Source organism: Cheilinus undulatus, linkage group 14, assembly GCF_018320785.1.
Source record: "Cheilinus undulatus linkage group 14, ASM1832078v1, whole genome shotgun sequence".
NCBI lineage: Eukaryota > Metazoa > Chordata > Actinopteri > Labriformes > Labridae > Cheilinus > Cheilinus undulatus.
Window position 1 is genome coordinate 29,059,520 of NC_054878.1, and position 25,680 is coordinate 29,085,199.

The 25,680-nt window shown below is 38.7% G+C and overlaps 1 protein-coding gene and 1 non-coding gene across 2 annotated transcripts in view; both read right to left on the reverse strand.

Moving 5' to 3' along the window:
• Positions 1–21,426, reverse strand: part of utrn (utrophin) — a 315,204-nt gene extending 293,778 nt beyond the window's left edge. The window contains exons 1-2 of the mRNA XM_041805540.1: positions 21,032–21,426; positions 16,640–16,768 (exon numbers count right to left, since the gene is read on the reverse strand). Coding sequence (XP_041661474.1) covers positions 16,640–16,712 — 73 coding nt within the window. The 5' untranslated portion in view covers positions 16,713–16,768; positions 21,032–21,426. The remainder of the gene's footprint in view (positions 1–16,639; positions 16,769–21,031) is intronic.
• Positions 21,427–24,495: 3,069 nt separating this feature from the next.
• trnal-uaa lies at positions 24,496–24,578 on the reverse strand. The gene has a single exon. It is a non-coding gene; the product is annotated as a tRNA-Leu (tRNA).
• Between the last annotated feature and the right edge of the window lie 1,102 nt (positions 24,579–25,680).

Here is a 25,680-nt window from a genome sequence, read left to right on the forward strand (position 1 = left end):
AAGGAGGGAGAATGAGAGAGAAAAGAGAAAGAGGAAGTGGAGGTGTGAGAGCACTTATCGGGTGTTTGTTTGGGGTGTTGGTGGGCCGGGTTGGTGGGTATGACATCACACACGCAGGCTCGACATGAGGGTGTGAAAGTGAGTGACAGGAACAGGGACTGCTCAGCTTGTCAATGAAAAAGTGACAGGTGATGCAGATATTTGTGTTTTCAGAACTGACAACTGATCCCCACCGAAAACAAAGTAGAGACAGAGACTTTAGCTTTAACTCTGTCATGTTGCCACAAATGACAGCATAAGTGACCTAAATGCTAAAATACCCAGCTGGTACTCTGGGCTACAGTTGCCACTTGCTTTGCAAATGTGTACATGAAAGTGAAACATTTTAAGTTAAAAGAAATGGTGCAGAATAAATGCAAAACTGAGACACTGCTCTTGACATTTAATGCAGGTCTGTGAGCTGGGAGGAAACGCCTGGGTCCATTTGCTCATTGACATATTTAGTCAATGAGGGGCAACTGGATAAACAACTCTATTCCCACAGAGAGAAGGAAATGGAGAGAGTAGAGGTGGAGGAAGGAGGGAAACACAGAGAGAAAGTTAATTTTCCTGTGTTTTGTTTTCCCTTTCCGTCATAGAAAGGAAAAGCAGCCTCTTATGATCAACTTCAAGTCTCAAGAGTTAGACTGAATTTAATCCACTTCCTTCCTCAAAGAGTAGCAGCAGCTGGCCCGGGGTTAGGTCAGGCTGGCCTTGGCAGTGAATGAAGGAATAAAAGACCAAAAAAGGGACTTCACGCTAGGCTGCATCAGTCGTGGACTCAGACACCAGCGTCCCCTACACCCTCCGTCACTTGGTTTTGCATACACATCCCAGGAGCATCTGTCATCAGGCTGCTTGAATGAACCGTGAGAGAGCAGGGATTGCTTATTCAAACACTCACAAACATCAACAGCATGAGACAAATATTCAAATCAAAATCAGTCTGAATGAGTTCCAACAAATAAATGACACAGTTTATATTAATGTGCGGTGTTTACATTTTCACTGAAAGCTTTAATTGAGCTGAAATGTAAAAGTGTAGATACAGATAACTTAAAACTCTGCAGATGAAGACATGTCAACCTTATTAGATTTATATCACTGTACAACCACAATTCCAAAAAAGGTGGAACATCTTTTAAAATGTGAAAATAAATGGAATGCAATGACTCAAATTCTCATAAACCCATTTTAAGTTCACAACAGAACACAAACAACACATCAGTAGGGTTTTTCTTGATCCCCATGCTAAATCGATATGTTTTTTACAATGAAGAAATTGAGACATTTCAGCATTTCATGATAAAGATCAGCTCATTTTGAATTTCACAGCAGCAACACATCTAAAAAAAAGCAGGTACAAGGCAACAAAAGGCTGGAAAAGTAAGTGATAGTGAAAAAAAAGCTGGAGAAGCATTTTGCATTTAACTAGGTTAATTAGCAACAGGTCAGTAACATAACTGGGTATAAAAGTGGCATCAAATCTCATCAAATCTAAATTTTCCCATTCTTATGTGTCATTTGAACACAACATAGAATACAGTCATTGTTGTTAGCATCTTTGCTAACATTAGCAAAGATGTGCTTTGCCCGAAGGTGTAACTTCAGACTCGTTGTGCTTCGGTGTAAAGACAGTTCATCACTGCAGCATGTACCTACAATTTTGGTTTTATCTTAATTTCCATTCACCAACTTCTAAAAAAAATAATTACCATTAAGCAGACATGGGTCTGTCTCCTCACTCATCACTGCTGGCTGTGCCTGACCCATCTCTCACCTCTTCACCCTCAGGCACATAAACATCCACACTGGAGGACTACGGGAGTAAGCTGTGGTCAAACTTAGTCATATGATTAAATTGCGTTTTTTTTGTTTTGTTTTGTTTTGTTTTTTGACAGTAGTGTTAATCACAAGCATTAACGCGTTAATGTTAACAGCCCTAATTTTTTTGTAATCTGAGGAAACACATCATACCAGCTTTTTTATATTTCAGAAAAGAAGAGATATAGGGTGAAATCTTTGGAAAACTACTTAAATTTACTCCTTATCTACAGATAGTGAAGTAACCAGCTTACTTTTTCCATATATATTGGCCTCTTTTCTTTAGCCACACATTCACAACACGCTGTAAAAGGCTTTGTGACCAACTTTTGGGCCTCAACACACCAGTGGAGGACAACTAGCTACTGTATGTTTACATGGACCACTTTAAATGGAATAAATCCCTGATCTGAATAAAAAAAATTCATATACACACTTAATTCAGAATAAAATTCTATGATCTGGCTTATCCAGAAAGAAATTATCAAGAGGGGGGAAACACTCCATCTGACTGTCTCTGCCTGTTTGGGGGGATTTTTGTCTTACTGCATGTCTGCTTCATGTGACGTGACATCTTTCCACTCTGTTATTTCTAGATGGACGGAAACATTGTGGAAAAAAACAACTAATCTCTTGCCAAGACAACTTTTTTACCTGAAACTTTAAAACAGCTGAGAGTTGTTGATCAAATAATTCAAGGCAAAGACAAGAGAGAGTAGAACAATCCAATATTTCCAGGGGGAGGAGATGAAAAAATGAACCATCCAACAGTGTATAATGACGGCGGCTTCTTTATAACAAGGCACATAAGAAGACTTTCTTCTTCTACAGCAAATTTTCTGTAGATTTGACTGGTTGGACTATCCTCTGCATGCCAGTGTTGTTTTATTTTGATGAAATGTATGATGCGTAAGCACGCACATCTGAATCAGAAAGCATCTTTCAGCGCCCATGTGAACAGAGAAGTTTAAATCTCAGATCAGAATGAGTTTAATCAGATTGTGAAATAATTGCTCATGTAACCGGAGCTATTGATCTACATAATACTATCAAAAGATACAGGGAATCTGGAGTTATCTCTGTGTGCAAGGAACAGGGCAGAAGGTCAGTCTTTCCAACTGCATGCACCAAAGCTACATTACAGTCATTTATTCCTCATTGTCCTCTTGAATAGGTGCACTTCAGTAAAAATGAAAAAAAGACTTTAAGGGATGCTGGTTTACCCATGTACAGAGGCTGCAGTCCTTGGTTGCAGGGTTGGTTCCTGGCCTCACTCTTGTTCGGTGCACGTCTTCCCCTACTCTCTCTCCTTTATATTTTCTTCAGCTTTCCTATCAACTAAAGGCAGAAAGCCCCCCCAAAGAATCTCTAAAAAAAAGGAGAGGGATGGAGGGGGTAAGGAAGAAGTTACTCAATGTAGATCGGTGCATGCAGTCAGAAAGATGTCAAAAAAGGAGAATTTGACATCACTAATCAGAGTGCACTGGACAGACTACATGTGGATCTATCTTTGATATTTTCTCAAAATAAAGAAAACTAATGCTGATCCATTAAGGTCAGTATGTCTTAGTGTGCAGGGTTACTTTTAATTCAAAAGCTAACCATTGTACATTGTTTGAGAAAACAGAGAGGCTTTAGATCAGCTGATGCTGCACGACTTCTATTGATGAGAGCAAGGCACCAAACCTCTAAATACCAAGGGAAGCCCCTGCCTGTAGTCCTCTCACTCCAACATCTCCACGTGAACGCATGGCCACGGGTGTTTATTTGTGCATGTATTTCAGACCTGTGTGTGTAAAGCATTCCTCATATTAACAGAGTGCAAACCTGAATTTCCCTTCTGGATCTATTAAAGCACATAAAATAAATAATTTACCAATGATTTTGACAAATCCAAGGTCTTAAAGGAGACCACTTCTTTGGGAAAAAAAATCAAATGTCAATGTTATTTATTGCGCAGAATAAATGTGCATCTTGGTAAACCGCTGCTAGACTGAAGCAACTTGAACTGCATAAACAGGGTCAGACTTGGCCTTCATCAGGGGTCTAATCTTCAACAAATAAGACGGATCAGAAAAGGTTTGCCCTGCAGTGTTACAGCACAGCTCTGCATTTATAATCAGTCTCTTTCTGTTATTCAAAGTAGGAAAATAAATTACAAAATTAAATTCAATAAATAAAACATCCTAATGTTTATCCAAGATCTCAGCTATACTACAAGGTTCAGAGTCTCTTCTTCAGTAAGCACAAGATCTGCTCGACATCATAATGAAATTATTCACAATCAAGGCAAGTCACGCGCCCATGCCTTCTGGTCATAGTAGAGGACTGTAAACACACACCCTCCACTAAGAGAAAATCTCTGTCCCTGAAGGAAACTGTGTCACACTTTGATGTTCAATGTCCTGCAGGGATTTGTGATGAAACAACACAATTAACTTTTTGTGTTGCCCTAATTCTGATTGTCAACTCTGATTTCAGTTTGAGATCCCCACCAGTCAGGAAGCACCAAGTGTTACACCCTTAAAATAAACTTCAAACTCTGTTTTTTGGGCTACTGTAGAATTTCCACTTCTTATGCTAAGGATGTTCTCTTCTGTGATCATGTTTCAGCGATTATTATGTGGCCTCACTGCAAATAAAAAGGCCAAGAAAGGCAGGATGTATCAAAGGCAACATGAAGCATCAATGGTGTTTATGGCTGTTTAATTTCAAGATACTTGGAGAACAAGGGTGGGATGTGCACTGCAATCAATGATATGTAACATTGCAAAACAATAGGACACTATATGATCCAATACAGTATGATAAAACAAGGTGATACAGTGCAATATGGTGAACTGCTACGCTATCTTAACAAATCCATGAGCCAGGAAACACAAGGTGACTCACAATACAAAACACTATATGATACAATAATATGAAAGAGTAAAATATTATACAGTACAAGATGAGACCATGGGTGCTTCCGCTATGACAGTCCACACATAGAGAAGCCAATACTTTGCCTCACTGTGTCTCCACCCCACCGGGGACAGAGTAATCGGCAAATTAGATTTTGGGAGTCATCCGGATCACCGTCTAGATCCAGGAATGTTTTCAAAGGATTCTTCACTATTGGTAGATAGGGCTAATGGCAGATGTCTGTGCTCTCTAAGTGCTTTTCTAGTTAATTATGTGGTACGATAATATTCAATAGTATACAGGGGGTGCAACCAATTATTAAGTTGAGGGTGCCAATAATTTTGTCCGACCCATTTTTTGAGTTTTGTGTAAAATTATGTCAGTTTTGTCTTTTTTCTCCGGATTTTTTGTGTTGCTCCAATGCACATAAATGAAATAAACATGTGTATACCAAAAATATTTGTAATTGCAACAATTTCTGGGAGAAATGGTGTATTTTCTGGAAAAATTCCAGGGGTACCAATACTTTCGTCCATGAGTGTATTATACGGTACTTGATAACTAGAGGGGGTGGAAATTGGGATAACTCACAATTCCATATGAGACAATGTGATGCAATATGATGCGATACAGAACAATACAACCTGTACAGTATTACTGCACAATAATTTACAGTACTGCATGGAACAGTATAGTATGATATGATACTATACAATATGAATTGATTAGGGATGCACAATTTTGGATTGTTGCCGTTCTCTGATATGCTGATATACAGATTCATTTTAGCTGATACTGATATCGATAATGATATTTAAATATGCTTTTCTGACATGAAATTTTGGTCCTTTTGGACACATTTTAAGGTTTGAGGATGACCAAGAAAGACCTCAACTGACATAGGTTTGCTGGTTTAGCCTAAAACTCCACTTATTTATTAGTATATGTGGACAAAATTTACAGTCAATAAATGCTGAAATACACAGGCAAAATATCAGATGTAATTATCGGCAGAAATTTTGATTTTTGCCTTGACCGATATTTGCCTTTTTAAGCTAACATCTGCCCATACCAATACCAGACCGATAATATTGTGCATCCCTAGAAATTATACAGTACGGTGTGATAGGATATGATATGACACGATATAATACGAAACAACACTATATGATATAGGGCTGAACAATTTACAAAAATAATCTCATCACGATTTTTTTCCCAAATATTGCAATTGCGATTTAATATGCGACTATTCTTAAGTTAATCTTGTGTATATTTTTCGACAAATTTAAGCAATAAATAATTCCATAAATAAGACGATGTGTATTGAAAACAATGAAATTATTTCCGAAGCAATTAATCCATAGTAGCATGAATCTGAATATGGGGGTGCAACAAGCTTTAAGCTATAAAGGAGGTGGCTGGGGTGGGGGAGATGAGGCTAGCTACCAGCTGATGGCAGCTGGGGTATGACTTTCATGAAGTAACACCAGGCTTCATCACTTTTAGATAGAATGAGCTAACTATTTTTGCTCGTATTGTAAATGTGATGTCATTTGCTTTGTTTAAGAGGATTATCATTTTTATGTCACTCATTTTGATTAAGAAAAACATACATAAAACACAAAAAGGAGGATTTTTGTAAACCATTACAAAAAATTGACACTTGAATGTTTGCATAATGTTCATAAAATCTCTGCTGCTGCAAGAAATTGATTTATTAATCTTAGTATTTGACACATTTCAATCAATCTAATTTGCGATTAATTGCCCAGCCCTAACATGATACCATACAATACGATACGTGGCTATATGGCACAATATTACACTGTACAGTACAGTGTAGTGTTGGTTTTGGCCCTTTTGATAATCAGTAATAATCCTTGATAAGAGATGACGAATCAGATATCACCAGTCTTAGGGATGTGACTGTCTCTTGGGGCCTGCTTTTTCTCAGAAGCGTTGATGTGGACGCCTCTTGTACTCAAGGAAAGTTTCCCACTCCTTTCTTAGCAACCAAGAGGGGAGTCTGCAGAAGCTTATGTCTGGGTTCTCACTACAACAGTACTGCACAAATACTTTACAGTACTGTAAGAACACGACCCAAGTTTCCAAAAAACTTTCAACAATCCGTTTAGTTTATTGAATATGTTTCAGTTTGGAGCATGATTGGGACAAAACTGACACATTTTTTTACCCTCTTTCCCCATCATCTATCAATTATAGATAGTTGTTTATTGTCATTTCATTGTAAAAACACAACAAAACTACGTTTCGCAGTCTCCTCTGTAGCAGCAAACACAATCGTCCAAACGGTGGTTGGAAATCTCCAGCCTCATGTCGTCCATCCTGATGGCGAGGGAGCAGGCACCCGCGAGAAAGATGATCGATACATCAGGTTTGTGTGGGGCCGCTCTTAGCCTAGCCTGCAGACCGGCTCGTTTGCCCCACTTCCACCTTCTTCTACACAATGCTGTCTCTGCCTCCTCCCCACCTGGCTGTAGGTGTCGTGCTGCCTCCACGTCCTCCTCCTCTCAGTCTCCAAGTGCCCCGTTCTCCAGAAAATCTCAGTTGGGAAAGATGTAAACTCTGTGGGCACGCTTCCTTGGCAGTAGTCAAACAAGCAGTCTCTTGTACACAGAATGTCAGTTCTGGTGTGACTGCAGGACTTTGTTTTGCTGCTAGTGATGGAGTGCCAGGCTGCTGCGTTCGTACGCGCCACCCCATGCTATCTCTTTTTGCCATTTTTCCAGAGCACTTGTGAAATTACTTCATTATCATGGGCAAAAGTAGCCATTTATTGCAAGAAGAGGAGACAAATTAGTTGAAGTATTCATCAAACATTGAAATTTACCAAATTTCACAGTAAAACAGGGTAAAATAAAAGGTATTGATGCATGCCCAACAAGGACTTCAGGTGTTTTTAAGACACCTGAAGCGACCCACTGAAAGCTGCTCTCCGACCCACTTTTGGGTCCTGACTCACCAGTTGAGAACCACTGCTATAAGGAACAGTATAAAACAATGTGATACGATGTGAAAGAAAGCGATACAATGCTATTTCCTTCTTCTTTTATCCCGCTATGACATGTTAACATGAGCCAACTGGAACTCAACTGGTCCAGAAATGTGTTTCAAACCTTTTTAAATTTAAATGTCAATATTTGGAGCCAGCAATAAAAGTGTAACACAAAAGTTGAGACGGCAATGCTCTTTTATATTCTGTCTCAACCCTCATCATAGTGTTTCCCACTCACAGACACACACAAATACACACACAGAGAGTGCATGAGTCAGTGGTCCGATCATCACCACAGAGAGAAGGATGGAAAATGCAAATCCCCCACATTGCCGCAGGCTTCCTCCACCCATGGAAAAAGTAGATTTTAATTTCTAATTCATAAAAATACTTTGCAGAAATGCAGCAAACCCAGTTTCAAGACACTTGGCTCATCATCTCATCATTCTTCAACGTTTAATCTAAATGCACAAGATTTTGGCCTACCTCACTGCACAATAGAAGAAAATAGACCTTCTACAGTAGGAATAAGTGTTTCAATCCCTTCAAGTTATTTGCTCTGTAGTGAAATACCGCTGTAGCTTTAAAGGGTTAATCTACACTCTATGAGGGCCTCAGCCTGTTTTTTTGTTTTAGTAAATCCTGTCATGCGAGGGGTCAGAAGGTAGATTGGGCAACATGGCTTTGTAGCCCTAATGAGCAGGGAGAAGGGGGCAGTGAGGAGGGGATTTAAACTGGTAGAGGACTAACTCTGGGAAAAGAGAGATCCAGAGAGAGAAAGAGGAGACCTGTTTGTGTCTGTGTTCAACGACCGCAAAGAACATTCAAGACCAATCATTTTCTGCCATTTCCAGCCTACTCTAGAGGAGTATAAATGTCATCTGGGCTGGGCGCGGCGTCTGTGCACATTCACATGGACCAAAGAGGCAAAAAAGTCCCACAGACAACCGCACCCAAGAGGGATGTTTTGGCCGGGGCTCCTGTTTCCCAAATTTCCACGCAGGATTTTTGAAGAGTTTCCTCCCACTTCCCAGGGCAGCCACACGGAGCTATAAGAAGCTCACACTCTTTTCTAAATATACTGCTGTAAAGACACATCCAGCTGTGTTCCCTGAGGAGACTTTGCTTCCTCTAAAAGCAAAACAAACTCATGAGAAGGGCTCTCACTGATCGTGGACGTGAAGCTGTAACACCAGGGGCAGAGAAAAAACACAAATTCAGGTCATGACATCTCAGAATGAAGGGGCGGCCGCACTGAAAGCTCCTTTGTTTTGATTTCTAGCTCCATGCTTCCCACACATGCACATGCACACTCATTATTATGTACTTGCATAACCCTTCATGTCAGTGACAGCTATAGAAAACTTTTACTGCTTGAGTCTTTTTACCAGGAGTCCAGTCTCTTTGCACATGCACACGCCAGAGTCAATGTTTCCACATACTCGGTCCACCCTGCACCAAGAGGCCAAGGCAGGAAGGATCCATGATGTGCAGAAGAGCCGGTATGGTGACAAATCCCCAGAGAAATCTCCTCGCCCAACACGCCCTGTGTTTGATGACAATCACATTCCTTTTCTCTTATGAGACGCAACAATTCATGCCTGTCACACCCACAGATAATGTGCCACTCAACAGGTACAAATTCAACAAAGGGAAGCATTTTTAAATGAGGATACACTAAAGACAAATCTTGTATGTGTTGTCTTAGACTGCTGATACTGAATCCACATTCATAAATTAACAGAAACACTCTGAATCAAAGGGGGAGAAAAGGAAAAACGCAAAACAAGTGGGAAAGACAGAGAAGAACAAGAGTGGGTCAGGTAACCAGAGCTGTATGACAGCAAGGCTCTCAGGTGACAAATAAACAGAGAGAGAAAAGGGGTCAGGTGAGTGTCCATTATTGTGTAATGGTTGTTAAACAACAGCCTGTAACTCTGTGGATGATATCTGACCTTTCACATTAGTCTGGAATGGGCAGGGGGGAGGGGAAGAGCATTGACAGGGGATGTAAATGAGGCTTCAGGGGGTTAAAGGGTAATCCAAGTAGAACTTTGTCCAAAAAAGTGTTTGTATGCACTCTGTAACATCTGTTTGGGACTGCTGTGTAATGTGCAAGAAGCAGACGAACACCTGGTTCACCACAGAGATAAGCACACTAGTTCAATTTTAGAATTCTAGGTACTTAAAGTTTCATAACAAAGTGTCTGCAGGTGATTTAATGTTACATGTACTGGTAAATCTTTCAGTCAGTAAGTATTTAGAATGACATTTAAAATGTCCATCAAACATTCTCAAACTTTACATGACAGCTTTGAGTTTAAAACCCAGCACCAAAATGTATTCAATTTATACTGAACCTGCTGTTTTTTTAAGAATTTAAACTCAGAAAATTATATTCTTTTAAGGGCGTCCAGTTTCCACGAAGACTGTTGATCTAAAATATACTGTAATACAATATGATATACTTTTCAGGGAATGAAAAAAACGCTGTAATTTTTAATTACTTTAACACTAACTGGTCACAGTCAGCATCTTTTAGACCCTTTTTAGTGCTTTAAAATTGGTTACAACCCACTGAGAGATGTAAAGGACGACCAATGGCACTGATTTGTGAAAAAAACAAAATCAAAATAATGAAAAATGTAGATACAAGGTTGTGGCCCAACATCAGCGTTATGGTACATTATGCATATGCTACAATAAAAAACAATATGATACTATAGAAATTATTTTAATTGATATTTATTGAACCTGGGAGACCACATTGAGATCAAGAAATTTCATACAAGACTGTCCTGGCAGCATAAATAAATGTCAGCCTATGATACTATGCAATACCACTCAATAACTCAAGAATACGACTTTTGAGATAAATAAAGTTGTCTGAAACACAACATTCGGCTGAAACATGTCAACAAATAATACATAACAATGTCAATAAGACATAAGATACATTTCCAAGCAGTTAAAAAGTCAGTTGAATTGACTGCTATCAGAGTTCAGCAACTTGGTAGTAGAGTGGATGAAAGATTGAGAGCAGGGGTCATCAACTACGTTTGTACAAGGGCCAGATTATGTCTATGCCGACACTATGAGGGCCGGTGCGTTAAATGAACCAAATAAAAGAAATACATTTGTCTAGATGATTGTTTTTTTTTTTTTTTAAATGTACCTTATTTTTAGCCTTTAGCAGTAAACTCAGTCCCCGTTCACACAGTTAAATCCCTATACTGCAGCAAGCCACAAGGGCGACTGATATTTTTAAGCCCCATGTTTCTGGGGCTGCCATGTAATTTGATGTGAATATTCTGAAAACACATGAAGGAAAAATATATTTTGTTTTACTTCTCAGGCAGTAAAAAACAAACTCTCAACCCCCCTTTTTTTTTCCTTAGCACTTTTTCTGAATCTAACTGAGCTTCTGGGGGTCTGATGCGGCCTCCAGTTGATGATCAATGATTTAGAGTGATGGTTAGTTTTACTCAGATGTACCTTGTGACAACTCCCTGAAGGCATTACAGCAGGGGAGTCAAACTCATATTGAGTCTGGGGCCAGATTTTGCTCCAGTGAGAAGTCCTGAGGACCAGACTATTTAGGCCAGGATTGTGAAGGTCAATCATGGATTCTGAATTTAGGCCTTACACCAGGGCCTAACAAGGTCAACATTTACACATAAACTGTCAACCTCATTTTCACCATTGGTAAAATATTAACAAATCTAAATAACACTGATAGTAAATCATTCTGAGATGTAAAAAAAAATAAAAATGATAAGTTTAAAGGCTTAAAGTCTGAGATAAAGTCAAACTTATTAGTTAAAAGGGTCAAAACATGAAATTTAAAGGCAAAATAATGTTTTGAAAAGGCAAATAAATGAGATAGAAAGTCAAAATCACAAGTTCAAAAGGTAAAAATATGGCTTAGAATTTTTGAGTTGCGAATCTTGAAGGTCAAACGAAAGGAAAGTAAAAATCATAAGTTTAAGTTGGAATTGTGAGATGCAAAATTCAGACTATGAAATGACAACATTAATTTCTTTTCCCACCTTCCTGACTTTTTATCTAACTTTTTTTACTTTTAACTTTGTCAGATTTTTATCATTTAACAAGGATATTTTACATCATCAAGGTTAAGTCTAAATGTTTACTGGAGGAAATCTGCAGACCTCATACTGGTGGGCCACTTACAACAGAAAGATCGTATGATCTTGCAGGCCAGATACAACTGTTCCGCAGGCCGGATTTGGCCCCTGGGCCTTGGCTTTGACACCTATGCAATACAGTAAACTTACCAGCCACAATGTGACAAAGCTGGCAAATAATGTTCATTGCCTTTCTTTTTGACTGAATCTCCAAGAGGGAACACAAGTGTCTTTGCCTGATTTCTTACAACTGAAGATCTTTCAGTGCCAATAAAAGAGACATGACAAAAAAAGGCTTTGGAATTAAGATGAATTTATCAAGACAGTCATCCTTTTTCACAGATTAATGTGCTATAATGTCAAAACTTGTTCATGTAGAGCAATTTTTCCTCTTGTATCACAGAGCTCTGCCCAGCTACCCTTTATCTCTCTATCCTTTATTGGGCCTAATTTTCTCCCACTGGTTCACTGCAAGGTTGCATAACTACTTAACACACTGGAAAACATGACCAACTACCCCCTCTGCAACCCCCTGAAGAGACATGAGCGTGCATATGTCTGTGAAGCGGACAGGCTGTCCGGCTGGGTGATCTCCATTATGGGGGGGCATTCAACACACAAACAAACAGACACAGGCACACACACTCATATCTCTGCCCCAGTATTCACAGGACATACATGCAGTTTACAAACGGAATAAACAATGTCTTAAATAACTAAATGAACAGAATATGAATCATAATAGCAGAGTCTGCTTGCATCAGTGCAAAAAACTTTCTACCAGTTAGTAGTGAAAACACAAGAAGTGTGTTTGCTTGTGTTTATATCAGCTGATTTGAGGATACACTTCATTGGATGAATTCTCCCATCATTCAAACACGCCCCTATGGCTGCCTGCATGATCATATGAACAAGTGCGCTAATGTTTCTTGTCTCAGCAGTGCAAACATCCTTCCACCTGTCCACACACACCGAGAGAGAATCACCTGCTTGTCAGTCACCTCTCAAAGCTCATGTTTGAGCCCTATGTAGGCTGCTAAACTCTCATTTTCTCACCAAATAGCTTCCAGTCTATTTTTTTCTGACATCAGACACCACAGCAGACAGGTCTGTTAAGCTGTCACGAGATGAAGGTTAATAATCACCGTGCAGTTTACAAAAGGGCTTACTGAACACCTTGAGACGCTTTGATTCTTAAAGTCATAATGAGTCTGATGACAGCAAGACATGCAGAGGAGTGGTTTTGGGTGAGGCTGGAGCAAAGCACGTGGCCTATGAAAAAACAGAATACTCCCATCTGAAAATTCGACCCAGAGTTCACATATTCTCTGAACTATAAAAACACATATTTAAGCCATATTTCTGCTCAGAAAAAAACACTCCACAAAAATCTGCCTGCAAAGTAAGGTAAGTGTCTGAAGAAAACAGTGTGCAGGTTACCAAGACTTAAGCGTTGTTGTTTCAGTGTGCAGCTAAGCTACGTGCTCAATTTTCCCCCTCTCTGCCATAAGAGAAAACATAACTTTTAAGGGTTGCTGGGGAAACCTGAACCTTTATAAGAAAAGCATCGTGGTCTGAACACCAGCATTGTAAATTACAAACTCCATCGGCGTGGTGGAATTCCTGGCACTGAATCTGCCAGCATTGTGAGGCTGGGCGGATTCTAGAAGCTGGCACATGGACCGGAGAGGATGGAGAACTCTACACACTCTACTGGTTATGCTTTTTATGCATAAAGTACAGAGAGGGAAGCAGAAAAGACGATACAGAATGGGGGCAGGTTAAGGAAAAAAACAGGCCTAGATTTGACTTTCAGTCAATATTGACCACTCCTCAGATACCAGTAAGAACATTCACACATGGCGGATTTGTTGTTAATCTGACTAAATCTAGACTTTCGAAATGCATGGACACATAAAATCAAATTTCTTAAAGTCTTTCTAACACACCTCGATAATGTAGTTGGGGCTTGATTTACTTTTGCATCAATCAGAGCCAAACTGTCCGAGGTATTCTGCACATGCATTGTAGTTTCCAAGCTGAGCTTTGACCCAAAATAAAAAAGTATTAAGATGGCAAGTGTTAGGGCAAAAAAACAACATTATCGGACGGACAAGAAGACACAGAAATATGGAGTCAAATGTACTGAATCATATGATTCCTTGGTATGTGACAGTAGGTCAAAGAGTAGAGAGTATAATGGTAACTGAGTCTAATTCATAGTTTTCAGTCACATGTTTGAAATGGAAGCCTCAAGCCTGGAGGGCAAAAAGAGTTTAGGATACTAGCGTGTACTGTTAACCGCTGTGTGGAGCAATGGCACTGGGCATTTTAATCTTCTATCTTTTTAATGCATGACAGTAATTCACAGTAATTAAAACTAAGTTTTTATCACATTGGACCCTTATACAGCACAGGGACACCATTTAAAATTGATAAAATTAGAAATATTCCAGCCAGAGCTCTAGTTTGGGGATGTGTACATACATGATATAGCTACAGTAGAGGAGAATCCCTCTCTTTACACAGCAGCCAGGATGAAAGTCTAAGTAAGTATGGACTATTTTATGTATTTGCCATGTCAATAAGGCTGCTTTTTGAGAAGTGAAGGCATGGATGAGTGCTAAATCACTCCCATAAGTAGTAGTTTACAATGCTATGAGATAAGAGTCAACAGATATTGGTTTCTCTGATACCGATTATCAGTAGCACATGAGACCGATAACAGATATTTGAACTCAATATGCATTCATAACGACAAACAAAGTGTGCTTTGATTTAGTTAATTCTTTCAATAATCAGTAAAATAAAATGCCGATACGGATAATTGGCTAACTGGAGTTCATCAAGCTGAACAACAACTCTTTTAATCAAAAATACAAAAAATAAAACTGGCGAAAACATGTACAGTAGGTGGTCATGCTTTTTATAATGCACAGCAGCAGTAGGATGCATATCTTGTCTACCAGGAGGCGGTTCCATGAATGTGTGACGTCACATGACAGCTTTGAATAAAGTGGACCTATATGAGCTACATCTGCAGTTCTTCTAAACAGTACACAGAAACATATTGCTAAGTCCCTAAAAAAAGCCAATGTTAGTGGCAGCTCACTTATAATCTCAGTGAAGAACCAGTTATTTACTATAAAAATCTAGAATACTAGTACCTAAATATATAGTAAGCCACGTCTTTCATAAAAATCCACAACGTGCAGTTTCTCTGCAGCTTTGTTGCTTTTTAAGCACTGTCTATTTTGTCTTTTTATTTATATATATGTATTTTTGGGCTTTTATGCCTTGATTGATAGGGGAGGACAGTGGTTATAATCAGAAACAGGAATGAGAGAGCTGGGGAGAGACAGAAAGTGCCACAAGCCAGATTCAAACCTGTGCCGACCGTGTACATGGGGAGCACCTTAAACCCCTGGGCCACCTGCGCCCCAAGCACGGTCTATTTTCCCCATATGTAGCCTGCACATCTACTAGCTGCAGTGCGGTAGTTGAGTTCCCAGCCTCTGGTGATTCTTATGAGACAGACTCACAGCCTGCGAGTCGCTCTGTCTTCTTCTACCTATCACTTGCTGTTCTTACCAGTCTAACCATCAGCATTAACTCTAACAGTAAACTTCCTGTTTTCTTCAAAGGCAGAATTATGACCTAAGAAGAGTAGAAAAAACGGTCATAAAGTGGCACCAAACTCTGTCAGTCTAGTCTGTGTTGTTTTGTATTCAGCACATCCTGAGCCTTGAAGTGGCTATTTGCAATACACATTGAATTTTTGATCGAGTTAGGCCTCATGCACTTGCAGCAATAACTTTGAATGTCTTTATTCTTCAATAGAAGACACCCCAGCATATAAGCAGCAGCCAACTTTAGATGAGATTCCAATACTTATCAAACTCAGAATCCATACAGTCGCTTCAAGAAAACATGCTGTGAGGTGCACCCTTTAAAGTGTCACAGTTAAGTTCTGAATATTAATGAGGTGCATCCTTTCAGAATACAAACACATCTGTTTTGTAATTTTGGCCTGAAACTGCTGCCAAACTGGAGACAGTGGTCCATTTGACTTTTCATTCCTTTTCAAATCTCTTATACTCAAACAAAAACATGATCATTAAGCAAATGCAGAGCACATGGTCAGTGTCACTTAAGGTTAAACCCCTTTCAAAAGCAGGTAATTATGGTAACAACACAAGAAGCCAGACTGAATACATTGTGCTGAACCTGAATGTTTACACGTTGCTCAGCTAAAGTACTCCTCCTGCCTGAGCGATGTTGCCTCTTACGCTCTCTCTCTATCCCTCTCTGAGGGTGGCGTCTACAAAAGATTAACCTATGGAATGATCCACAGAGAAAGACATCACAGGGAGCGGCTCTCTAAACCCATCCCCACATTCTTGTCTACCCTTCCCTCTTCTGCCATTGGTCACTTTTCTCTTTGACTTTCTCTTTCTCCTTGCAAATGTGTTACAGGCAACCATCTCCTGTTCTCTTTGTGTCTTTTGTTGCTTTTGCTTGTGTACCTCTTCCCCTGCCTCCATGGGAACTGCAGGTTAGCAACTGCATGCACGACAGGATTTCTGGCTCTGTCCCTGACCAGTTTCCTTTTAGTCACTGCTTGAGTGCAACACAAAGTTGTCTCTAAACAGTTATAAGACATGAGCATCAAACTATAATTATGACCTCAGAATGATAACAAACATACCAGATCTCCACTTGATGATGTCGTTAAACTCCTCATTGGCTCCTCCTTCCGCAGTGTCACCTTTAGAAGCCATCACAACCAATAAATTTAATCCTTTTTAAGCTGAGACTGTGTGATTCAGCAACAGACCTGTAAGCAAATAAAAAGAAAACACATGATCAATTTCTCTATCATGCATTAAAACAGCAAACATCTGGACTTTACTTAAGCTTTAATATGAGTTCAAGAACTGGAAATAATCTCAAAAGGATGTCTGGTAAGAGAAAGTGTCATATAAACAGTAAATCAAGGTCACATGGTATGCAGGAAGATGAAGCACTTTATGAGGAAACACTGAAGGTCATTAAAGCACTAACAGCTGCTTGAGACTTTGGCTTCAATTCCACTCAACATTGTTAGGGAGGAAACCAACAGGAGTCACACCATGGCCTTAAGCTGACAATCTAGGCACTTGCTTCTGTGTAAAATGAGCCCTGTAACGGTAACTGATGCTGTAAGAATGGGTAATGAGCCCAGGAACAAAACAGACAAGAGTCTGGGTTTGACACGGCAATAAAGATTCAAGTGATGGTGATATATACTTAAGGTAGTCCTTTCTGTGTTAATTTGGCTTGGCTTTACTTTGTTTAGTGGTTCTCAACTGAAGAAGCCTCTGGACCAACTATGAACATCATATGAGAAACTGCAAATTTCTGATATTTCTCAACCAATCAGATTCATATAATGAACAACAGAGCAGAGACCTTAGATCGTTCAAAACAGTTGACAAAACAAAGAGAGAGAGAGAGAGCATATCAAACATCTAAAAGCCCCTCTGATGATGACATTTGTGACCCTCTGAGAAAGGCTCCACAACCAACTTTCACGCTTTAACTCACCAGTTGAAGACACCTGACTTAGTTTAGAGATTTAGTATAGCTATCCATTCATCAGAACCAATCTTAAAGATTACTTGTGGTGGTAATCACAGGTTAGCTTGTAATACTAATTTGATGTAATACCTCAGAAGCAATCTCATTGATCACTAGGGGTGAGAATCACAGAGTAAATCATGATATAAAACAACTGTTAGGACATACAGGGCACAACATGATATGATACAATACGATACCTTATGATAAGAAACGCTAGGGTACGATACAGTACAATACGTTGTGATGAGATGGGATGTGACGCTATAAGATACAAGACAATGTGATACAATACGATGTGGTATGATATAATATATTAGGGCTGAGCAATTAATCAAAAACTAGATTCAATCGCAATATGGCCTGCTGCAATTCACAAATCACAGAATGTGCAATATTTCTTTAATTTGAAATTTGTTAAAATACCGGTTTAAGGCAGAAATTTTGTGCACAGTATGCAAACTTTCAAGTCTCGATTTTTTTCAGAATGGTTTACAAAAATCCTCCTTTTTGTTTTTTTCCCATGTTTTTCTTAATCAAAATGAGAACATAGTGTTTTTTTTAAATATGACTTAGGCTAATCCCTTCTTGCATTAATGCTGATGCACCATGCTGCTGTTGGGAAAGGTTAACTCCCTCCACCCCAGCCTCCTCCTATATAGCATAAACCTTGTTGCAACATCATATTCAGAATCATCCTACTATGGATCAATTGCTTGCGAAATCATTTCATAATTTTCAGTAAACATTGTCATAAATGTATCTATATGGGGGTTTCTAGCAATGCGCTCCCTGCAACGTCAAAGCATGCTGCTGACTTACCCAGGGAGTATCATTAGAGCTGATGTTCCATGTTACTGAATTTAGGTTAAATACAGAATGATTTATTACTTGTATTTGTTGAAAAATACATGAGATGAGGAACTTAATAATAATTGCACATTAAATTGCAATCGCAATATTGGGGGAAAAGAATCGCAATTAGATTAATTTTGCAAATCATTCAGCCCTACAATATATATGATACAATAATATACAGTGCGGTAGTGTTGCACGAAATACCAAAATTTCAGTACCTTTACTGTAGCCTACTTTTTTTTTTTTTTCAAATGGTCTGGTATTAGAATCCTCGACACCTCTTTGCAGGTCATATATGGCTCTGATATGACTGATACAGCACTCAGGTTGGAGGATTACATTTTATATGCATCTCCACTAAGTGGCGGTGTGAGCAAGGAAAGCAAGTCAGAAGGACGTGCCTGTCAGTCATTCATCTTTGTACAAGTTTGAGCACCAGCCTCCTCCGACAGTGAAGAAGTTAAAACTTTGGTATCGTGACGACACTACGGTATGGTACAATATGTTACATGATATATTATGCAATACAACAGGACGTACAAGTAACACTTGATACAATGTGATACAATATGATACAACACAACACAATAATCTAATAATAAGAAGAAACCGTGCCAAGTGGTACAAACCAATACCTCATAAGCAATTTTACCGATCACTGGGGGTGGGAATTAGGGTAACTCATGATACGAAACAACATGACAGAAAACAACGCGACATGACACGATACAATATGATACCTTTGATACCTTATGATATCTTGCAATACCTCCAAACCCATCTAAATCTAGCAGTAAGAATTGCAGGGTAAATCCTGACATAATACAATATACAAGATAAGATATGATGATATAATACAGTACAATACAATACAATACGCTATGGTACTGTGCGACACAATAGGGTACGATATGACACAAGACATGATGTGTTGCAATGCAATGCAATGCAGTACGATACCATACTGAACAGTACCATACGGTACCATAGTACCTTATCACTAGGATGTGAATCATAAGGTAACTTGTTATATAATACAATATGATAGGATACCTCCAAACCCCTCTTAATCTAGCAGTACGAAGGGCATCTTGACAGGATAAGATACCATACAATACAATACAGTATGGTATGATATGATATTTTTGGTAAGATACTACATGACACTATACGGCATGATACTCTTAACCAATTTAAATAATCAGCAGGTGTGGGAATCACATGGTGACTCAGGAGGATAGCATACAATACAATTTCCTGTATGATCCACAATGACAATATCACTGTACTCAGTGATTCTGTGATAGCCAATATACTTTAAAACTATTATGATTAATCCCAATTTCTGATTGAATGGTGTAAAATACTCCCAACAATGATGATCAACAACAACAATTAACTTAATTGTCATATTGATAATTTGTTCAACCTTAAAATAGACACCTTTAATTTGAAAAGTAGCAAAATATGAAGCACCGCACATCTATTTTAGTTTCCAGCTTCTGGGGGCAATAAATTAACATGCTACCAATGACGCATGACAAGGTCAGATTAGGAATATTGGGTCATTTAAGTCAAAGTTTTGAGGACACAGCTAAAAACATACCATAATGCATGGTAACTAAACCCAGACTATCATTTCCCATTAGAGTTAGGAGTTTCTCCTGCAGTATGAATTAAATAACATAATTATACCAACCACATTTTATTGTGTCCATCTGTACTAATACTTGGAAAAGTAATCTTTTATTCCCTTAAAAACAATGATGGAACACTGCTCTACTTGCAGCTCCAAAATATAATTCAATCATAATCGGCTAATGTCTAACTTAACCTGAGTTCACTTCGCTGTGCAGCTTCTCACATTATTTCTCTGAGTCTAGTTGCAGCTTTAGCTAATAAGTAAAAAGGTAATGCTTCATGAATGTGGTCTGTTTAAATTCAGGGCAACCTTTAAACAAAACCATGACCGTGTTCACTCCCCTAAACAGTCGGCTTTTACCATGAATGGAGTTTATGTGTTGTTTTATCAGAGCACTGATGACTTACAGTTCTTGGGGGATGATGCAAGATCCAAAAATAACGTCTGTAAAGTAAAGGACCCAAGTCTACGAGTCTCTTTAATTTCAGTTCCTCCTTTTGAGTAGGCTTGACAACCGAGACAACACAACTTAAGTGAAACAATCTGTTTAAACGGAACTGTTTGGGGCTAAAAAGTGTGTCTCAGTTCTTTCAATTTTGATTTTATAGAGTCACTGTATTATAATTTTAAGCACTGTACCCCTTCAGGCATGAGATTAAAACAGCAAACCTACTTTTCGACTTTAAATTCGGTTTAGCCTTGCCTTAGTTAATGTTTTATCTCTTGGGTATGACTGTGGCATTTCAAGCTTGCTGACTTTTCATCAAGCAGGAAAGTCTGGTTAATGCACACCAAGCCAGCTGCAAGCAGGTTAACAAAGTACACTGTTTGATGTCTTCTTTCAACATTAAACTTATAAACTTTATAGTAAACTCAGCGTTTAACTCTGCTGTTTTAATTAAATCACGTATCCCGCTCATACAATAAAGGTTATTGTTACTGGTCCGAGGTTTTCCATGGATCTAAATCACACTCACTCACCTCTGCTGTCACCGATGAGTCAGGGGACGTGCTCCTTCAAACAAGTCCAAAACGTGCAGCGTGATTGAATGCAAATACAGGTAAAATATATTCAAAAGTTCAAAATGTACATCCAACTAGTTTACGGCATTTTTCACGAGGTACGAGCCACTTTTCTTAACGAAACAGCTAAGTAAAGAGAGCCGTCCTCCAGCGCATCCAGTCTCCACAATGTGCCCCAAAAAGCGTAAAATACGCCTTTTTCTGCGTAATTAAAACAAAAACCGCCGTAGACTTTACAACACACGGCAGGCTGTCTCTATTGGAAACACGGAGATTATTATTACATTTCACGGGTGAACACCACGGTGCTGTGGACTCAGGTCCCACAACTTTGTTCCTGTTGCTTACTTCACTCTTTCTCCCTGCTGCTGGCACCATCGTCAAGCAAGCTGTAATTGGTAAAACATAACGGAAGTGCTGAAATACGAAGGGTCAGACGAAGTATTTTTCCCTCTTACCATTGGTTTCAAAGTATGAAATAATTAATCGCCCTGGTATTAATGAAAATAACTGACTTTTTAAAATTTATTTAATGTTTTCAACAGTTTGCGTTCAATTTTACTTCAACTTTAATTCGCGTTATTAATGACTGAGTTAAAAATATAGTTTATTTATATTGCTAGTTTTATAAGGACATGAAAACATTGTTTAGTTCGGAAAAAAACGTGGCTAAAATTTCAATGTACTTTTTGTACTTTGACCTTGTCATTTCCTGTCCAACCCGCATTTCAACTGCTTTCCATGATATGAAACATAAGAGTTTTATCATTTGTGCTCATAACATTTGATACTGATTCTCATTTCACTCATTTTAAACATTTTTTTTGAAGAAACAAGCACACGTATCATTTCAAGATTTTATTTTGTAAGGTTATTATCGGAAACGTAGTCTTCACCCTCAGTAGCTTGGCATTGGTCTTAAGCTTTTCCCTCTGGCTATAAAAGTTTTCCTGACGCTGAGATGGAAACATGGCGCGGTGGGCGTCACGTGACGCAACACCAGTGAAACCAGTGATTCCCAGTGGAAAACTGCAGAGCTTTACAAGAATGGTGTGGGATAAGTACTGGAATGTTTACAGTGCCAGAAAAAAAATGTAACTTTTCCACTTAAAGGCATCGAGAATAGATCATACAAAGCTACAAGAGCTAATATGATCTTTCAAATTCTAGTTCAGCCTTATGAAAAAAAAAGCATTTTTTTTAAACCAGTAGGATGGTAAAGAAAAGTATACCGGTTTTTTAGTAAAGTATTTAGGTCCAACAGTGCCTCCTCATGTCAAAAATACATACATAGTCGATCATTGCTGCATCAAAAATATATCCAGGGCCTTAATACTTGTCCTATCACCTTATAGGATGAACATTTTAATGATGGCCAATCTTCCTTCGACTGGCACCTCTTTATTGTCTCTTGAAGAATATCAACATGCAAGAAATATCTAAAAGCTTGTCTCTGACAAGTCAACTTTTCATCGATAATTTTCTTGGAAAATGTTAGAAGGGAAAGCACATGCTAAAGCATGCATACTGTGTAGATGCATGGCACAGTTCTTAGTCTACTCTGCAGCATGTCAACAGGACTTTTGTTGGGGCCCCTTTTAAATAACAAACATGACAAATTTGAGAAACTAACCAATACAAGCAATAACTTCGGTATGCAACGTAGACTGTACAAATGTCTCGTCTTTTTAATCTATTTTTTAAATACCTCAGAAACAGCTGGATTATTGCTGTAAGACAAATTCTCGTGACACAACGTGCCTTCTAATAAATCCAATCTCTTTTAGTATGCTTAAAACACACATTTTGCGCCATTGTGATATATTATATTACAATAACTCATTTCCACAATCCTAAAAGCTACTCTTGTTAAGACAGCTGCATAAAAATGCAGGCAAGGTCTTGCACTATGTGTTGATTGCATAAAAAATGTTTATGGTGCAAAATGATGTTCAGGAGTTTGCCTGCAATTTTTTGTAAATTCAATGACAAAACAATCACAATATTGGGTACCCAAGACTTTAATTTCTTTTGCTGTGGTATCAAAACAAGTCCTGTTGTTGTTTGATTTTTCTAGTATCAAATAAAGTTTAAAATTCTGGTATTCTGACAATCCTACATGATACACAGAGTAAAGGGCGTGCAGTAATAAAACAAACACTGTTACAATAAATAAAAACAGTGTGCACTGTGTTAACCAGGATGAAGGAAAGAACAAATGCTAGCATGTCTTTTAAACTGACAGATTTCAAAATGTGAAAATACATTCAGCCTGAAAAGCAACAAGTTTTCCAGTACCTAAGAGACTGAATAATAGGTAAGAGGCCCATTGGAAATGCCTGTGAAGCGTTTGGAGTCCAGAGTTGTCGATCTTCATTCTAAGTCGTCATCTTTCTCCCTCCTTCTCAGTTGTCAGGGCTCTTTTGTAGATGTAACTCAGAGAAGAGGCTCAATTTCATAAATTGGTGCTCTCTTGGTCTTCCAACACCTATCAAGTGATAGCATATTTATGCATTTGTGAAAATAGACACACCAAGAAGATAGGGAGGAAGGAAAGCTTACCTTTGATTCACTGGCATGGAAACACATTTTAAACAAGGACATCTATTTAAGATGCAGTGGGATGTTTATTTTTCTCTCAGTTACTATTTGTTCTCATTCATAGTGTTTTCCAGCACTCCCACAGATGCTATTTTCTGTGAAGGCTTTCTTGTGGTAAAGGTGGATAATGGGTTAACATGAGTTCAAGGCATCTCCCTTGGAGTGAAATTATAGGGGTGAAAGTGTTCAGGCTCAAAGTGGGGTTGTGTTGGATTCCAGCCAGGAAACTTAAAGCATATCTTCGAGTGCCCTCTTGTGGCCAAATGCCTTAAGAGGCGATATCAGATTTTTCCTGGGCATTTCCCTTCTCAAATACAACACTAAATGATAGATATTTAAACATGTTCTTTAACTAAGCGAGTTAAACTCAATTGTTGGAATGATTTGAGGTATACTCACCACATTTATTAATTTTTATTTTATGATTCGTTAGAAAACTTTGCGTCTTCCCAACATCTGCTGTAACTATGACAACCACAGACGCGTTCGGCTGACAGTCACCTGTTAACATGGTAACTCTTTACATCATAACACCAGTATCATATCATTAAGGTTCAAGATAGTTATGATTCGCTAATTTCAAAGAAACATAACGACACTGAGTAGAAGTATCTTTTGCTGTGCATTGGTAGATCAACACGAACAGTTGTAATAAATAAGAATGGCATAAGGTTTTGTCCCTTACTTACTAATTGTTCTTTTAAGTTGTTATTTTAGTGAGGAATGCGGGTTTTGTATTGTCATGCCAGGTTGTGTTTGCCTACATAGATCACCGTGTTTGTTTAAAGTAAAGGCTTTAGAACAGTGCCACTAAAAGGCTTTACCAGGAGTGGGGTTCGAACCCACGCGGACATATGTCCATTGGATCTTAAGTCCAACGCCTTAACCACTCGGCCATCCTGGTACATATACCATGTCCCCCCACACCATAGGATCAAAAATCAGCCGCTAGAATCATCGACCTAAAGAGGCCACGAATTAATCATTTCTGAACTGTTAAAGCCCGCAATCGTTGTAACAGCGCTGTATGAGAACTACAACAAGAGTTTAACTATGGTTGTGGTGTACTGTTAGCGGCTAAAAGCTAACTTGTACAGCTACAGACTGCAGCGAACATGCTAACGACATGTTCGTTGTCCAGGCAGTCCAGTTTAAAAATAACATCGAAGCTCTTTTAACAACATACATTGCAACAGAAGAAAGGAAAATATCAACTTGTTCGCTCTTGATAACCCCTTAACAGTACTGCGTTCTCGCTTCAAACTTAGCTTCCTATTGCTAACTATCTAGACACAGCTGCTAATAGCGTTAGCATGTTATACTTATAGCATAAGAGCGGGCTTAGTACGCGTTCTCCACGGTTACTGCGTTGATATTTCTAACAAACAGTGAGTAATAAACTATCCCGGTCATCGATTGTGACTAAAGGATATTTTAGAGAAAAGCAACGCTCAAACAAGACAGAAATGGACCTCTGGAGTTATTTAAAGATTCACGCAGAAGTTGCCAATTTCGGAAAGAGACTCATAAGGCTATTCCTGGATGTTCCTGTACTTGGCAGATGGGGGCACTGACTAACACGACAGTAGTTTCCTCCTCCTCCAGTTGGCTCGTTGTAAAGCTGTAGATTTGTTTAAGTGAAGTTGTAGGCGAATGTCCTCTTTAGACTTGAGCTTTTGTTTGAATATACTTTTAGTTTCTCACGGGTATTTTGGATAAATAGGACCAGATAAGTTTAAAAGCTTAGCCTTATCTTTGAACAGGAATTAATTTTGACCAAAATTATGGCCAAAAATCTCTGCATCTCAAATGTATCTGCAGTAAATGCAAAACTGGATAGGTTGTAGAGCAGATGTTTTGGCTGTATGTTGGTCAGTTGTTGAGGGTTTTTAGTTAGTCAGAAATGTCAGTCATTGTGAGAAGTATGATGAACTGGAGGACTTGTTAAGGCCAACATCAACTAACTTTATACCAAAAGTTCTGAATTTATTGGATTTTTTTTTTCA